The sequence below is a fragment of the Haematobia irritans genome, chromosome 2 (genome assembly GCF_050003625.1).
Source record: "Haematobia irritans isolate KBUSLIRL chromosome 2, ASM5000362v1, whole genome shotgun sequence".
Classification (NCBI taxonomy): Eukaryota; Metazoa; Arthropoda; class Insecta; order Diptera; family Muscidae; genus Haematobia; species Haematobia irritans.
In genome coordinates this window covers 174,977,693-174,997,354 of record NC_134398.1, presented here as the reverse complement: position 1 = coordinate 174,997,354, position 19,662 = coordinate 174,977,693, and the positions used below count along the sequence as shown (strand labels likewise).

Genomic DNA, 19,662 nt, shown 5'->3' with positions numbered 1-19,662 from the left:
ACGAAGAAAGCTCAAAATATAAAATGGTTTTGCAAATTTATAAAATAAAAAAAGCAATAAGGAAAAAATCACAAAGACAATTTACGAGAACGATTTTGTGAAATTTACACAGAAGGTGAATGAATGCGAATGTGTTGTGTGGTTGTTTGCTGTCATTGTTTTTTTTTGCATTTGCATTTCGCCGTAAGAAAAGCATTTGGCGGCGATAATTGAAGGCTTAGTACTAATCGCAGCGCGCCATGAAACGGACATAGGCCGTAACCGGTATTACAGAAAAATTAAATTTAAAATTTTATTAAATTTAGTAAAATTCAATAAAGAAAAGTGAAAAAAGACTAAGAAAGAAGAAGGTGGGTGATTGTAAAAAACAAATAATTTTGTAGCAATATCATTTCATTAATATTAAATTAAAATAGTGTTTACGATTTAATTAAAAAAAATAATAATGGTGATTTTTGGTTAAAAAATTGTATTAGTTACTTAGTGAGTGGTATATCTAAAAATGGACTAATAAAAAAAATCTGTTCCATGTAAATATATGAAAAATTTTCCTGGCATATGTTTATATGTATAATATGTGAAAATCTCTTTGTGGTAATTAAAATCTCTTTGTGGTAATTAAATATGAAACCATTCAACAAGAGAAGTAGTGAGATCGATTCTCCAAGTCTATACACAAGATGCTCAAAAGAAATATGGATCCATATAATTTGAATTGATTAAAATACTAGTCGGAGAATGTAAAACTTATAAAATAAGAATAATTAAATTTTAATTGATTTAATTTTAATTCCAGTAATTTATGGTAAAATTAAAATATAAATAAATAGAATTATTTTTATTAAAATTAATTAATAGAAATTAAAATGAAAAAATTTAACAAAGACGTTTCACTGTAATGAAAATAGATAAATTGAGAGCCACCGTGTTGTAATGGTTAGTATGATCGCCTTGCATATAATGGGTCATGGGTTCAATCCCAGTTTTTCAGTAGTACATTATACCCATTCCACCCGCAATGTGGTTATCACAATGGACTGAATAGTCTAAGTGAGCCTGAAATTTAATCGGGCTGCCACATCAACATTTAACCTAATATGAAACGCCTTTCGAACTCGGATATAAAATGGCGAGCCCTTGAAGTTCACCACTGTGGTATCAAAATGGACTACATAGAATTGAACCTAAAATGAACCCATACACCAACAGAAGGATTATGATCATTTTAACCATGTTTCAAGAGCAAAATGTATTTTTTTTTTTGGGCGGGAAACATGTGACATGTTTGTGGCACAAAAATTTATCGTCGAGAAAACAATATTTTGCTCTTGAAATATGTTTGGGGTTATCATATTCTTTCTCTGCGTGTATGCCTTACCTATTGTAGGACCTAGCGTGGTGCAATGGTTACCATGAGCGCCTGGCATGCAATGGTTGATGGTTTCAACGCCAGTTTCGAGCGAACCCCAACATGTTTTCAACGTTGGATTGTCCCCTCACACAAACAAATTAATTGATCCAACTAATGTTTTAATTGAAACTTCTTCAATAACGAAAATGATAGTATAAATCACTGAATTAATTAATTAACATTAACAGAAATAATAACAAAATATATTTGACTAAAAAATTAATTGATTTATTCGGCATTTTCAATTAATCCTTTAATTGGTACATTTGAAAATTTAATTGATATTGGCCGAAAAACTCTATAATTTTGTAATTGCTGAAATCAGTTATTTATTGTGTTATTGTATGTTTATTTACAAACTTTCTTGTAATTTTACACGAGTTTATACATGCTTATGAATTTTCCGATTATAGTTATAGTTGATTTTTATACCCACCACCATAGAATGGTGATGGGGGTATAATACGTTTGTCATTCCGTGTGTAACACATCGAAATATCGACTTCTTGATCAGGGAGAAATTCTAAGTTCTAAGTTCAAGTTCGAAGATGGGCTATATCGGTTCAAGTTTTGATATAGTCCCCATATAAACCGATTTCTCGATTTGGGGTCTTGGACTTATAAAAAACGTAGTTTTTGTCCAATTAGCCTGAAATTGAAAATCTAGAAGAACTTGAGGACCATAAAGGGGTGTGCCGAAAATGGTGCCCATCGGACCATGTTTTGGTATAGCCCCCATATAGAACGATCTCCCGATTTTGCTTCTCGGGCGTCTAGAAACTGTATTTTCTATCCGATTTGCCTGAAATTGAAAATCTAGAAATATTTTAAGACTGTAAAGAGGTTTGTCGAAAAGGTCCGTATCGGTCCATGTTTTGGTATAGCCCCCATATAGACCGATCTCCCGATTTTGTTTCTTGGGCTTCTAGAAACTGTATTTACTATCCGATTTGCCTGAAATTGGAAATTTAGTGGTATTTGGGGATTAAAGAGGTTTGTCGAAAATGGTCCGTATCGGCCCATGTTTTGGTATAGCCCCCATAGAGACCGATCTCCCGATTTTGGTTCTTAGGCGTCTAGAAACTGTATTTTCTTTAGGTATTTTAGGACCATAAAGAGGTGTGTTGAAAATAGTTCGTATCGGTCCATGTTTTGGTTCTTTTTTATTCCTTGGCTTCTATAAACTGTATTTATTATCCGATTTGCCTGAAATTGGCAATCTAGAGGTATTTTGGGACCCCAAATATGTGTGCCGAAATTGAGGTGTATCGGTCCATTTTTTGGTATAACCCCCACATTGGGCGTCTAGAGACTATATTTTCTAGCCGATTTACTTGAAATTGAAAATCTACAGGTATTTTAAGATAACAAATAGGTTGTCACAAATGGTGCCTATCGGCCCATGTTTTGGTATAGCCCCTAATAGACCTATCTCCCGACTTTATTTCTGGGGCTTCTAGAGTTTTTATCCAATTTGCCGGAAATTAGAAATCTAGAGGTATTTTAGGACCATAAAGAGGTGTGTCGAAAATGGTCCGTATCGGTCCATGTTTTGGTATATAGACAGATCTCCCGATTTTACTTCTTGCACTCAAAAAAAATGAACTCTCTATTTCACTAAAGCCAATTTACCTTTATTTTAGTTCATAGAAATATTAAGTTTGGAGAAAGTTTTCTTTACTCTAATACTTTTCTTGTGTACGTTAGTTAAATTAACTAAACCCGAGGAAAAAATATACTCAAATGAAGCATAAAGATTAACTAAATTCGTGTCTTCCACAAAATAGTTCAGAATTTCTTTAAATTTGTAAATTTTACCAAAAATGCGTCCATCGTGAACTTCGTATGTTACTAAAGACATTCTTGCAATTTTGAACTCCAAGTTTTTTCTTCAAACTACAAAATTTTCTTTAACAAGTGAACAAGTATATACGGCCGCAAGTTCGGCCAGGCCGAATCTTATGTACCCACCACCATGGATTGCGTAGAAACTTCTACGAAAGACTATCATCCACAATCGAATTACTTGGGTTGTGGTATCTTAAAACTTCTTAACATCGTTTTCTAAATTGTGATTTAGTCCATACATGGTATATATTAGACAAAAAAGTTATGTATAGTTAAGTCTACAAATAATTACGAATCGATATGGACTTTTTGTACGTAGAGAGCCAGAATTGAAATATGGAGGTCGCTTATATGGGGGCTATATACAATTATGAACTTGATATGGACCAATTTTTGTGTGATTGGGGATCGATTTATCTGAGATCGATTAACTATAGACCGATATGGACCTAGTTAGGCATGGTTGTTAACGGCCATATACTAGCACAATGTACCAAATTTCAACTCACTCGGATGAAATTTGCTCCTCCAAGAGGTTCCAAAACCAAATCTCGGGATCGGTTTATATGGGGCTATGTACGATTATGGACTGATATGGACCACTTTTGGCATGGTTGTTAAATATCATATACTACCACCACGTACCAAATTTCAAGCAGATCGGATTAATTTTGCTTCTCCAAAAGGCACCGGAGGTCAAATCTGGGGATCGGTTTATATGGGAGCTATATATAATTATGAACTGATAGGAACCAATTCCTGCATGGTTGGTGGATACCATATATTAACACCACGTACCAAATTTCAACTGAATCAGATGAATTTTGGTCTTCCAAGAGGTTCCGGAGGTCAAATCTGGTGATCGGTTTATATGGGGGATATATATAATTATGAACCGATGTGGACCAATTTTTGCATGGTTGTTAGAGACCATATACTAACATCACGTACCAAATTTCAGCCGGATCGGATGAAATTTGCTTCTCTTAGAGGCCTCGCAAGCCAAATCGGGGGATCGGTTTATATGGGGGCTATATATAATTATGGACCGATGTCGACCAATTTTTGCATGGTTGTTAAGGACCCTATACTAACACCATGTACCAAATTTCAACCGGATCGGAAGAAATTTGCTTCTCTTAGAGGCCTCGCAAGCCAAATCGGGGGATCGGTTTATGTGGGGGCTATATATAATTATGGACCGATGTCGACCAATTTTTGCATGGTTGTTAAGGACCATATACTAACACCATGTACCAAATTTCAGCCGGATCGGATGAAATTTGCTTCTCTTAGAGGCCTCGCAAGCCAAATCGGGGGATCGGTTTATATGGGGGCTATATATAATTATGGACCGATGTGGACCAATTTTTGCATGGTTGTTAGAGACCATATACTGACACCATGTACCAAATTTCAGCCGGATCGGATGAAATTTGCTTCTCTTAGAGGCCTCGCAAGCCAAATCGGGGGATCGGTTTATATGGGGGCTATATATAATTATGGACCGATGTGGACCAATTTTTGCACGGTTGTTAGAGACCATATACCAACACCATTTACCAAATTTCAGCCGGATCGGATGAAATTTGCTTCTCTTAGAGGCCTCGCAAGCCAAATTTTGGGGTCCGTTTATATGGGGGCTATACGTAAAAGTGGACCGATATGGCCCATTTGCAATACTATCCGACCTACATCAATAACAACTACTTGTGCCAAGTTTCAAGTCGATGGCTTGTTTCGTTCGGAAGTTAGCGTGATTTCAACAGACGGACGGACGGACGGACGGACGGACATGCTCAGATCGACTCAGAATTTCACCTCGACCCAGAATATATATACTTTATGGGGTCTTAGAGCAATATTTCGATGTGCTACAAACGGAATGACAAAGTTAATATACCCCCCATCCTATGGTGGTGGGTATAAAAAACGTAGTTATGTCTAATAAATTTTCTTGTATTTGTCGAAAAATATTTACTTATTTTTATGACATCGGCGTTTGTAGTACTGTTTAGTGAAATTTTCTACAAATATTCAAAATTTTCTAAAATTAACCGAAAGTTTTCTTCCTGGTGGGTTCACTGTTTTTTCAGTGTGGGCTTCTAGAATTCATAGTTTTCACCAATTCGTCTGAAAGTGGAATTCTAGAGATATTTGAGGAACATTAAGAGGTGGTGAATATTGGTCCATGTTTTGGTATAGCCCCCATATAGACCTAACTCCCGAATTTATTTCTAGGACTTCAAATCAAGGCGTTATTTCATCATATTCACGATATGTTTATGATTTCTCTAAAAATCAAACAAAATTGGTTCTCATAAATCCAGAATCTGAGCTGGTCTTCATAGGTAGAATCTTTAAACTGATTGAACTGATTTGCTTGGGAGAAGATTTGTCATCAAACCCACTAAAATGCTAATATTATTAAGTAACCCGCTATGACGATGAGTTTTCAAAGTAAACTATTATATTTGATTCATGGTGGTGGGTATTTAAGATTCGGCCCGGCTGTATATACTTGTTTTTTTTTTTTTTAGATTTGTGTCAAAATTTAATGAACCAGGGAACAGTATGAAAGTAATCAATGGGATATTTTGTTAACATTTTTCTCCTAGAGAAACAAAGTTTATTCGATCTTGGTGGAATTTGTATACGATGTCAGTATATTTGCCGCTACTAAAGGGTGGTTTTTTTGATTTTGAATAAAACACAAACTATTTAGGAAATTATTGTAATTTTATTTTATTATGATATATTGGTATTACTCAATTATGTATGGAACAAAGTATCGGCCAAATTGGCGCCGCGACCTCGGTGGCACACCTTCGTCCGATGGTCCAAATTTTCAATGACGCTGAGGCATAATGGAGGTTCTATGCCGTTAATGTGCCGAATTATCTCATCCTTTAGCTCTTGAATTGTTGCTGGCTTATCGACGTACACATTTGCTTTCAAATAACCCCAAAGAAAAAAGTCCAACGGTGTCAAATCACATGATCTTGGCGGCCAATTGACATCACCATTACGTGAGATAACACGGCCATTGAATTTGTTGTGCAAAAGAGCCATTGTTTCGTTAGCTGTGTGGCAAGTGGAACCGTCCTGCTGAAACCACATATCGTCCACATCCATATCTTCCAATTCGGGCCATAAAAAGTTCGTTATCATCTCACGATAGCGAACACCATTCACAGTAACTGCCTGACCGGCATCATTTTGGAAAAAATACGGCCCGATGATGTCGCCAGCCCATAAACCGCACCAAACAGTCACTCTTTGTGGGTGCATTGGTTTTTCGACAATCACTCTTGGATTCTTATTTGCCCAAAAGCGGCAATTCTGTTTATTGACGAATCCACTGAGGTGAAAATGTGCCTCATCACTGAAGATGATTTTCTTCGAAAATTGATCATCCACTGTTGCCATTTCTTGGAACCATTTAACACGTTGTTGGATTGTGTATCTCTCCATGGTTCAAATTGAGTAAGTCTGAAATAGAGAAATGTCAAATAAAAAACTTGGCGTTTAGGTGTGGTTCACATTCAACATCGGCCCTTACAATTTAACCACCCATGTTTATTTACAAACTTTCTTGTAATTTTCCGATTATAGTTATAGTTGATTTTTTTAGATTTGTGTCAAAATTTAATGAACCAGAGAACAGTATGAAAGTAATCAATTGGATATTTTGTTAACATTTTTCTCCTGGAGAAGCAAAGTTCATCCGATCTTGGTGGAATTTGTATACGATGTCAGTATATTTGCCGTTACTACATCCCAACAAAAAAAGCGTAGCCAAAAACACCATGAAAATATTCTTTGTGGATCCAATTGGCTTTAAAGCAATACATTTTATGTGGCCTTGTCATAGGGAGTCATCTTCTTAAGCATCCTCTGCATTGATTTCGTATTAATTCTTCAGATTTGTTGCTATTTCAGTATTTCCTATATCAATTTAAAAAAGGAAAACCTTAAAAAAAATTCTATGTCATTAATTTTTTTTTAAATTTCCATTATTTTATAGGTCCTTGCAATGTTTTATATACAGTAAAATTCAGAAAATTTAAATTCATTTTGATAAGTGCGTAAAATAAAGAATTTTGATATACTTTCTTTTATTTCTTGTGAAGTGAAAATTAAGTCCATATCCAGAAGAACACCTTCCAAATTTTTTTGCTGATAATGTCTTAAATGGCCGAGACCAGTGAAATGAAATAATTATAAACAAATATATACGGCCGTAAGTTCGGCCAGGCCGAAGCTTATGTACCCTCCACCATGGATTGCGTAGAAACTTCTACGAAAGACTGTCATCCACAATCGAAGTACTTGGGTTGTGGTATCTTAAAACTTCTTACCATCGTTTTCTAAATTGTGAGTTAGTTCATACGTGGTATATATTAGACAAAAAAGGTATGTATAGGTAAGTCTATAAATAACTACGAATCGATATGTACTTTTGCACGGTACGTAGAGAGGCAGAATTGAAGTATAATTATGAACTTGATATGGACCAATTTTTGTGTGATTGGGGATCGATTTATCTGAGGGCTATATATAACTATAGACAGATATGAACCTAGTTAGGCATGGTTGTTAACGGCCATATATTAGCACAATATACCAAATTTCAACTCAATCGGATGAAATTTGCTGCTCCAAGAGGCTCCAAACCAAATCTCGGAATCGGTTTATATGGGGGCTATATATGATTATGGACTGATATGGACCACTTTTGGCATGGTTGTTAAATATCATATACTACCACCACGTACCAAATTTCAACCAGGTCGGATGAATTTTGCTTCTCCAAAAGGCACCGGAGGTCAAATCTGGGGATCGGTTTATATGGGGGCTATATATAATTATGGACTGATATGAACCAATTCCTGCATGGTTTTTGGATACCATATACTAACATCACGTACCAAATTTCAACCGAATCGGATGAATTTTGGTCTTCAAAGATGCTCCGGAGGTCAAATCGGGTGATCGGTTTATATGGGGGTTATACATACCCAGCAAAAAAAGCGTCGCCAAAAAAGTGGTGGCAATGTTCTTTTTGGATCCGGAAGTGGTGCAAAATTGGCACAGAAGCGATGAATTTAACATGGGCTTGTCATAGGACGGATGTTCACCATTTCCACAGCCGTTGCACTCAATATGCACCACTTCTTTAGATTTGATCCGAATTCAGTGTTTTGGATGTGAATTAAAAAATTTTGTGGTATTTTGACAAATAATTAATTTTAAAATTTTTTATGATTTTTAATGCAATCTAACGCTTGTCTGAAACTCTTGACCTCAAATATTTTCAAAATTTCACAATTTTTCTAGAATGAATTTAAAAATTTTTTCGACAAAATTTAAATAATTTATACCATTTTATTAATCCTTACCCTGTTTTTAACATATTTGAAAAAAAAATGTTAAAGTTGCCCTTTAAAAGTATGAAAACAGCGAGTTATAAAAAATTGAAATAAAAGAACTTCCTGAGTAGTTAAAATAAAGAACATCTCTTGAAAGACATTTTTGGAAGTTCTTTTAAAGTTGTGCCTTTAGAAGTACTTCCAAATTTTTTTGCTGGGTAATTATGGACCGATGTAGACCAATTTTTGCATGGTCATTAGAGACCATATACTAACACCATGTACCAAATTTCTGCCGGATCGGATGAAATTTGCTTCTCTTAGAGGCTCCGCAAGCCAAATCGGGGGATCAGTTTATATGGGGGCTATATATAATTATGGACCGATGTGGATCAATTTTTGTACGGTTGTTAGGGATCGTGAAATTTGCTTCTCTTAGAGGCTCCGCAAGCCAAATCGGAGGATCGGTTTATATGGGGCTATATATAATTATGGAACGATGCAGACCACTAACACCATGTGCCAAATACGTAAAAGTGGACCGATATAGCCCATTTGCAATACCATCCGACCTACATCAATAACAATTACTTGTGCCAAGTTTCAAGTCGATAGCTTATTTCGTTCGGAAGTTAGCGTGTTTTCAACAGACGGACGAACATGCTCAGATCGACTCAGAATTTCACCACGACCAAGAATATATATACTTTATGGGGTCTTAGAGCAATATTTCGATGTGTTATAAACGGAATGACGAAGTTAATATACCCCCCATCCTATGGTGGAGGGTATAAAAAAATATTTAAAATATATTAAAATTATTGAAAAAATTTAATGTTAATTAAATTGAATTATGTGCAGCATAATTGAAGAAAATCCATATTCACTTAGGAATTTAAATAATAATATTTTTTATAACCCGAAAAAAAAAAAAAAAATAAACAATGAAATTTCTAGATCTAGAGATCCAGCTCGAAAAAAACGTAGAATTTTCATTTCAAAAATAAAGATCGAAAAAGCACAAAAATTATTAAAAAAAAAAAAACAATTTTCAGTATCTTCATGAATATAATATTTTGTCAATGGGAGTTGATTGTAAGGAAAGAAATTTTCAAACTACGCACTTCTTAATTTGAATTGCACATGTAATTTAAGAAAAAGGTCATTAGCACTCCACCAAACAAAATAATGAATGCATGGTTTGGGTATTAATTCTTTTTTACCAAAAATTATTTGTTCATGGAAGAAAGCAGATAAATTAAAGATGTTTGAGAGCCTATCGTACAGATATTAAAACATCACAGCCAATAACCTTTGCACTGTGTCGTTTGGTAATTGATTCGACAAGATTCAATAACTTTGCTTACACAGAAAAAAATATCACCAAAATATTTCCAATTAAAAAGTTAATTGAAGTTGAAAATTTTTTCAATTAATAAATTAATTGATACAATTAACTTTTTAATCATGATAGAAACATTAAGTTAATTAAGTCAATGATTGAAAATTTTAAAATTTTTAATTAAAAAATTAATTGATACAATTAACTTTTTAATCAAATTCGGAAGACTAATTCAGTTAGAAAAGTGCTGATTTTTTTAAATTAAAAATGTATTGCAAACAATCATTTGTTAATCCAAATAAAAACTCTAAACCAATTCAGAAAGTAATTAAAAATAGTTACATTTTTCAATTAATAAATTAATTGAGTTTTGCAATCAACATCAATTAAATTTTTAATTGAATCAATTAAAAAATTAATTGAAATTTGCTGAAAAAATCAATTAATTTTTTAACCAAGAATTTTTTCTATGCCCAATTAAAACTGTGATTGATACTATCATTTTCGTGATTGAAGACATTTCAATTAAAAAATTAATTGGATCAATTAATTTGGTGATTGAATCAGAAAAAAATTTTTTTGTGTGTATATACACTTGGCTTCACTAACTCTGTTAATGGAATTTCTTTTGGATTGTTTCCAATTGGAACATATTGTACAAAATGATCGAATAAAACAACTCACAAATTCAAAACACAACGTACGAATAAAGGCAATAAAAAAAACAGCTGAGAAATATTTTATTTCTTGAATGGAACCGAAAAATTTAATTGCGATATATTAGATAAGATTTGCGATATCTAATTTTCAAGGAATTAAGCAACATGAGATTATTGTAATGAAATATCATAATATTGTGTTCTAATCAGACAATTTTCTGTAAGCTTTGTTATGTGCGTAAGAGTATGGATGCGGAAATAAGAGTTTTCGTTTACACCTAAGGTGAATACGGCATTACCGACGTATAATATAAAGCATATAATGTCACCCAACCATTTAGATAGTGTTAAAATATTAACCTAGGATATGTCTAAAAATTCTTACAATGGAAACACTGTTTGTTTTTGTTATTACAAGAGAGTATGACAGATAAGAATGCTGTAAACTTAAAGCCTATGTTTTTGTAATCAACAATGCTGGTAGATCCAATCATTCAGTCGTATCTCAATGCACCAATTGCAAATGCCGCAATAGGACAAAAAAAGAAACACTTTTATTAATTCTTGTTAATGTTTGGGAGAAAAGTACGTTAAACAAAATTGTGTTTTGTTTTAGTGATTAAACATTTATTAAGTTTTAGGTCTTACTAAAAATTGAAGCGCTAAATGTAAACATTTACAGTGGCATTTATATATTTCAGCCTTAATATATACGACTTTATGAAACAATTTTTATTAGAATTAGAAGATCGGGCTATATAAGAACTATGTCAAACCATGGACCGATATGTCAAACCAAATTTGGCCCAGCTCTTTATGAACCGAAAATCGAATGACCCCACGACCTTGTGAAGTCAAATCGGAAAATTGGTCTATATGGGGGTTATGTCAAAGCATGGACCAATATATGCCGAATTTACCACATCTCTTTATGCATCTAAACTACCTCTAGATTTCTAATTTTATGAAAATAACTTAAAAGAAGAGGCATCTACATGCTTAAAAAATAAGAAGGTGGTATCGGTCTGTATGGGGCTTATATCGAAAAATGGAGCCACCGTGGTACAATGGTTAGCATACCCGCCTTGCACGCACAAGGTTGTGGGTTCGATTCCTGCTACAACCGAACACCAAAAAAGTTTTTCAGCTGTGGATTATCCACCTCAGTAATGGTGGTGACATTTCTGAGTGTTTCAAAGCTTCTCTAAATGGTTTCACTGCAATGTGAAACGCCTTTCGGACTCGGCTATAAAAAGGAGGTCCATTGTCAGTGACCTTAACATGGAATCGGGCAGCACTCAGTGATAAGAGACAAGTTCACCATTGTGGTATCACAATGGACTGAATAGTCTATGTGAGCCTGATACATCGGGCTGACACCGACCTAACCTTTCATTCCGAACTTAACCTGTCTGCAGAAAAAGGTCGAGTTTGCGTGAAACTTCAGGACTACAGCTTCATTGTAGTGTGATTACAACAGACAGACATAGAGCCTGACATGCCTGTCTTATATCTTACGCCTGCACACAGAAAAATATATCACCAAAATATTTCCCATGAAAATGTTAAAATTTTTGCAACAAATAAATTACTTGATACAATTATCTTTTTAATCAAGTCAATGATTGAACACTTTTAAATTTGTAATTAAAAACTTAATTGATATAATTAACTTTTTATTCAAACTTAGTCAGTTACAAACAGATATAGATTATTTTTTTTAAATTTAATTTAAAAATTAATTTCAAACAATCAATTTTTATTTATTACTTAAACTTAAAACACTAAGCTAAGAAAGTAATTGAAAATATTTACATTTTTAATAAAAAATGCAATCAACAACAATAAAGTTTTTAATTGAATCAATTAAAAAATAATTGAAATTTACCAATGAAATCAATTAATTTTTTAATCATATTTTATTATGCCCAAATAAAATTTAAAGAAAACCAATTGAATCAATTTATTTCATGATTGAATCAGAAAAAAAAAATTGTGTGCAGGCAAAGGCTTGAAGGCTATAGCGTGATTACAACAGACGGATAGACAGATCTCATTATAACGTCGTAAAATTATTTACATTTTAATTGAAAAATTATTAATGGTGACAATTTTTTCGGAGTAAATATTCCACTTATAATTAATTTCAATAAAGTTTAGCTACATTAAATTAAAAATTAATTTATTTATTATTTATTTATATATTTACTATAATAATGAATTATGAAAAAGGAAATAACATTAAATATAAAATAAAATTGTAAAACTTACATAAATGAAAAAATAGTAATTAAAATAAGGCAAATTATGGTAAACTAAATAATTGTACTAAATTTATATAAATGATATTAAAGTACCTTAACTAAATAAAATTGAATTTATTTGTTTATATTTATTCATACAAAAAAAATTTTTTCCAGATGACCATTATATGGATTTTGAAATTTTGTGCAATTCTCGGAATTACGAGTGGTGCGAATGGCTACAATATTTTATTTATGGGACCATTCCCGGCCCCAAGTCATTGGATGTGGTTGGAACATTTCCAGAGAGATTTATTGGAAAGAGGACATCACATAACAACGGTTAATAATCATCCTACCAAATATCCTCATACTAATTTAACGGAAATCATTATAGATCCAATGTTTGATATACCCAAATATCGTAAGGAATATTAACCAATTTTATATACAAAAAATAAATTAAAAAACCAAACATTTTTTTTACAAATATTTTAGTTCCCGTGGAGGATATATTCACTTTACGTTATCCCAGCGATTTTGAAAATTTGGAAATGTGGTGGAGTGTTGGTATGTGGACCAGTGAATATGCTCTCAACGATCCCAAAATCAAAGCTTTAATATCATCGAAAGACATGCATTTCGATTTAGTGATATTGGAACAATTCTTCCATGAAAGCTTTTTAATGTTTGGTCATAAATTTAAATGTCCCGTCGTTACTATTGGAACCATGGGGTATGCTGATAATATGGATCATGCTATGGGCTTGATAACACCATGGTCATTGATACCACATCTACTTCTACCACACACAGATCAGATGACTTTCGGACAAAGGTTTTACAATACTTATCTGTCTGTATACGATGCGGTGATGCGTCGATGGTCATATATGCCTAAAATGCAGGAAATGGCAGAACGGCATTTTGCCCAACATATTGAAGGTGAGATTGAGAAACAAGCGATGTGAAGAATTATGAAAAACTATTTTAATATTTTTCTAATATTTTTTTAATTTTTTAAAAGGTCCTTTACCAAATGTCCGAGACTTGGAGAAAAATATTTCCTTAATGTTAATAAATAGTCATCGTAGTGTGGATTTACCTAGACCCAGTATGCCTGGTCTAATCGATGTCGGAGGAGCTCACATTAAGCCAGCAAAACCCTTGCCCAAGGATTTAGAGGTAATATTTATTAAAGATTTTATACATAAGCAAATATATAAATCCCCATTACCTCTCAGAAATTTTGTGAAAAATTTCTTTCTACAGAAAATTTTGTCAAAATTTTATTTCTATAGAAAATTTTGTCAAAATTTTATTTCTACAGAGAATTTAGTCAACATTTTATTTCAATAGAAAAATTTGTCAAAATTTTATTTCTATAGGAAATGTTGTCAAAATTTTTTTTCTTTAGGAAATATTGTCGAAATTTTATTTTTATAGAAAATTTTGCCAAAATTTTATTTTTGTTGCTTAACCAACAGAGGAAAAGAATGTTTGTCAAATTTATTTGAGCAAAGCCCTATAGACTTAAAGATGATTGGATGGACGCACGTTTCGGAATTACCACATTCCTCATCAGCATCCTCTACTTGCAGCAAAACTATCAACCAATTATCAGAATAAACTCAGGCAGTTCATTAAACCCAACAATGAACCACAGTTGAACCTTCCGAAAAAAGGTTTTCATGATAGCCGTCTTATGCCGAAATAAATTCGTACAAACATATCTCTTTTCCTTTGCCTCCTTCAAATCATCGATTTGAGTGCATTTGGCTGGTTTTATTTTGAGCGTTCTTCCTCTTTTTTCATTCGTTTTGTTTTGTTATTGTTGGTTTTGTTCTTTAATCATTGTTGTTGTTTTTGATTTCAGCATAAAACCATGCATTGACTAAACTACAAATGTAGCTTAACCAACAGAGGGTCTAATGAATTTTGTTAAAATTTTATTTCTATAGAAAATTTTGTCAATATCTTATTTCTACAGAAAATTTTTTCAACATTTTTTTCTATAAGAAATATTGTCGAAATTTTATTTCTATAGAAAATGTTGTCAAAACAATATTTCTATAGACATTTTTGTCAAAATTTTATTTCAATAGAAAAATTTGTCAAAATTTGATTTCTATAGAAAATTTTGTAACAATTTTATTTTTATAGAATACTTTGTCAAAATTTATTTCTAAAGAGAATTTTGTCAAAATTTTATCTCAATAGAAAAATTTGCCAAAATTTTATTTTTATAGAAAACTTTGTCAAAATTTTATTTCTAAAGAGAATTTTGTGAAAACTTTATTTCCATAGAAAATTTTGTCAAAATTTTAATTCCATAGAATATTTTGTTAAAATTTTAATTCTATCAAAAATTTTGTCAAAATTTTATTTCTAACGAAAATTTTGTCAACAAAATTTTTGTTTTGGAAAATTTTGTAATATTTTATTTCTATAGAAAATTTTGTCAAAATTGTATTTCTATAGACAATTTTGTCAAAATTTTATTTCTATAGGAAATATTGTCGAAATTTTATTTCTATAAAAAATTTTGCCAAAATTTTATTTTTATAGAAAATTTTGTCAAAATATATTTCAAAGAGAATTTTGTCAAAATTTTATTTCCATAGAAAATTTTGTCAAAATTTTATTTCCATGCAAAATTTTGCCAAAATGTTATTTCTACAGAAAATTTTGTCAAAATCTTATTTCTATAGAAAATTTTGTCAACATTTTTTTTTCTATAAGAAATATAGTCGAAATTTTATTGCTATAGAAAATTTTGTCAAAATTTTTTTTCTATAGAAAATGTTGTCAAAACTTTATTTATATAGAAAACTTTGTCAAAATTTTATTTCTATAGATAGTGTTGCCAAAATTCTATTTCTATAAAACAGTCAATATTTGGTTTTTATACAAAAATTTTGTCAAAATTTTATTTGTATAGAAATTTTGTTAAAATTTTATGTCAATAGAAAAATTTGTCCAAATTGTATTTTTATAGAAAACTTTGTCAAAATTTAATTCTAAAGATAATTTAGTCAAAATTTTGTTTCTAAAGAGAATTTTATCAAAATTTTCCTTCCATAGAAAATTTTGTCAAAATTTTATTTCCAAAGAAAATTTTGTCAAAAATTTAGTTCTATCAAAAATTTTGACAAAATTTTAATTCTATCAAAAATTTTCGCAAAAGTTTATTTCTAACGAAAATTTTGTCAACAAAATTTTTGTTTTGGAAAATTTTGTCAATATTTTATTTCTATAGAAAATTTGGTCAAGAAAATTTTGTCAAAATTTTATTCCTATAGAAAATTTTGTCAAAATTTTATTTCAATAGGAAATATTGTCGAAATTTTATTTCTATAGAAAATTTTGCCAAAATTTTATTTTTATAGAAAATTTTGTCAAAATTTTATTTCTATAGAAAACTTTGTCAAAATTTTATTACCTTGGCGAATTTTGTGAAAATTTTATTTCCATAGAAAATTTTGTCAAAATTTTATTTCTATAGAAAATTTTGTCAAAATTTTATTTCTATAGAAAATTTTGTCAAAATTTTATTTCTATAGAAAATTTTGTCAAAATTTTATTTCTATAGAAAATTTTGTCAAAATTTTATTTCTAAAGAGAATTTTGTTTCAATAGGAAATATTGTCGAAATTTTATTTCTATAGAAAATTTTGCCAAAATTTTATTTTTATAGAAGATTTTGTCAAAATTTTATTTCTATAGAAAACTTTGTCAAAATTTTATTTCCTTGACGAATTTTGTCAAAATTTTATTTCTATAGAAAATTTTGTCAAAATTTTATTTCTATGGAAAATTTTGTCAAAATTTTATTTCCATACAAAATTTTGTAAAAATCTTATTTCGATAGAAAATTTTCTAAAAATTTTTTTTATAAGAAATATTGTCGAAATTTTATTTCTATAGAAAATTTTGTCAAAATGTTATTCCTATAAAAAATTTTCTCAAAATTTTAGTTCTATCAAAAATTTTGTCAAAATTTTAGATCTATAAAAAATGTTGTCAAAATTTTATTTCTAAAGAAAATTTTGTCAACAAAATTTTTGTTTTGGAAAATTTTGTCAAAATTTTATTTCTATAGAAAATTTTGTCAAAAAATTTTTTCTGCACAAAATTTTGTCAAAAATTTTATTTCTGTAGAAAATTTTGTAAATATTTTATTTCTATAGAAAATGTTATCAAAATTTTATTTCTATAGAAAATTTTGTCGAAATTTTAATTCTATAGAAAATTTTGTCAAAATTTTATTTCTATATGTTCTCAGGCGAGCTGGGCTCGATCGACTCAACGATGACCTTGATCAATATTGTCAAAAACACAGTGTGTTTTTCTCGACTACTTCTGGATGTTGCGAACATATGCTCTAATAAATGCGCAATATTATTGTCCTAAAGACAGTGTTGACCATTGCACAGCCTGATTACGTTTTTTGGAATTTTTATTTTTTCTCTGATTTTAATGTCTTTTTCTTTCAATTTTCTTTCAGCATTTCATTGAAACCTCATCGAACGGAGTCATTTACTTCAGTCTGGGCTCATACGTTAAGAGTACTTATATGCCTGCCGATCGTATTCTTGTCCTACTAAATGCTTTTGGAAAGTTGCAACAAAATGTTTTGTGGAAATATGAAAATGACTCCTTGCCAAATCTTCCACCAAATGTTATGATTCGTAAATGGATGCCACAAAATGATATTCTAGCTCATCCCAATGTTAAACTCTTCATTACTCATGGTGGAATTTTTGGCACCCAAGAGGGTCTGCATTGGGCCAAACCAATGTTATGTCTACCGCTATATGGTGATCAATATCGCAATACTATCAAAGCAGTTAGCGCTGGTTATGCCCGAACCTTAAATTTAGTTACCATGACTGCAGAAGAATTTCAACAAAATATTCAAATCCTCGTAACCGATCCTCAATATAAACGTCAAGCTGTGGAAATGTCTCAACGGTTTCGTGATAATCCTATGCATCCATTGGATGAAGCTTCCTATTGGATTGAATATGTGGCAAAATATAAAGGGGCTCCATTCTTGAAATCCTATGGAGCATTTATATCTCTCTATCAGTATTTGCTCTTGGATGTTTTGGGTGCAGTGTTAGCTATACTGGTTTTAGTTATAGTGGTACCTTTGGTGATTCTTAGGAAATTGAAAAGACTGATAATAAAATTCTCCAAAGGGAAAGTGGTGATGACTTCCAGCAATGAGAAGAAAATTAAATAGATATTAAGAATAGAATTTAAGTCATTGGAAATATAGAAATTTTTGATTAACCCTTAAATGCGCACTGTATCTTTTAAGAGACAACCAGAAAAAATTCGTACCTCTTAAAATGTGTACCAAATTCTATAAAATCAAATTTATTGCATTTAACGCTATTTTTACAAATATTTGTTTCCGGAAGATTTGTAGTTCTGAGTAATCTGCAGTCTTAATTGAAAATCAAATTTTGACCAAAAATTCAAAAAACTACAAATTTGAAGATAAATGATATCTACCAGATTTGAATGTAATGTTGATAAAAAAAATGTGGTATGCAGTTGTTCTTTTTTACCATTTTGCATATTATATTTTTTAAGAAGAATCGTTGATCTGGTGGTACATTTAAGGGTTAAAAACAAGAATTGCTTTACCTTGAGTTTGTGATGAGAGATTTTTAAAAAATCGTTTTTGTGGATTTCTTATTACCTCTTATTAAAATGTATTCAAGATTTTTTTATTCCATTTTATGATTTTATGAAATTAGTGTTTAAGTTTGGAATAAAGAATGTTGTATACCACAGTATTTAACAAAAAAAAGCATAAATATTTCTCATATATCGGGGAAATGGGTAACATCAGTAGCACCGTGGATGGGGTAATGGCGAAGGTGTCTGTAGTTGTAGCGAAGTTTTATGCAGTTTGCATTAGTTTACCTGTCAAGGAAGAAATGGAAACTAAGTGGTATTTTCATACACTGAAAAAATATTGTCTTGAAGTCAAATATTGCTTGTCCTTAAAATACGAATGCGATTTTAGCATAGCATTGGGAGACACATTTCTCTGACTTAGTTTGAAGTCAACTTGTCCTACAAAACATAGTACAAACATTTTAGAAATCTTTAAATTGAACAAATTTTTGTAATTGTGGGAAGACGTCTATCAAAACTTTATTTTAAAGACGCTTTTTCCTTGAAGCATAGCATAATTTTTTATTTGAAGTCGGGGTTGAATTCATAGTATGAAGTACGCGAAACTCATATATAAAAGAGAAATGTGTCTTAAATTTATTCTTACCTTAATTCCTGATTTTATTCTTACCTGAATACCAAAATCATTAGAGTAAAAACCAAATTCTTTGGAACCGGGGTATTTTTATTTCAATGCATATTGGCTTATGAGTCAATAAAGATATGGAAACTATGGTATTTGCATACACTCAAAAAAATGTTGTGAGCTCAAAGATTTCTTGTCGTTACGAAAGCGAGTTTTGCATAACATAGATAACGCATAACTTTGATATAATTTGTTTACCTTGATCACAAGTCGAAAACTTTCCATTGAAGATGTTTAGTCCTTAGAGCTAGGTAATTTGACTTTAAAATTGGTATATTTCTTTATCTTGTCCTGTTAAAAAAAAAAAACTGGAAAAAAATATATTATAGAAAATGGCTTTAAATTCGATGAATTTTTGTAACTTGACTATAAAGCTAAAGTGCATTTAAAAACAGAGAGTCTAATAAAACTTTATTTTAAAGACGCTTTCGAGTTTCGAGTCGAGTT

At 31.1% G+C, this 19,662-nt stretch overlaps 1 protein-coding gene across 1 annotated transcript; it reads left to right on the top strand.

The window, feature by feature from the left end:
• Positions 1-230: 230 nt before the first annotated feature.
• Ugt301D1 (UDP-glycosyltransferase family 301 member D1) lies at positions 231-18,181 on the top strand. The gene is made up of 5 exons (XM_075296867.1): positions 231-350; positions 13,053-13,299; positions 13,374-13,820; positions 13,903-14,060; positions 17,383-18,181. The coding sequence occupies exons 2-5, from the start codon at positions 13,053-13,055 to the stop codon at positions 18,121-18,123; spliced, it is 1,593 nt and encodes a 530-aa protein (XP_075152982.1). The 5' UTR covers positions 231-350; the 3' UTR covers positions 18,124-18,181.
• The last annotated feature ends 1,481 nt before the right edge of the window (positions 18,182-19,662 follow it).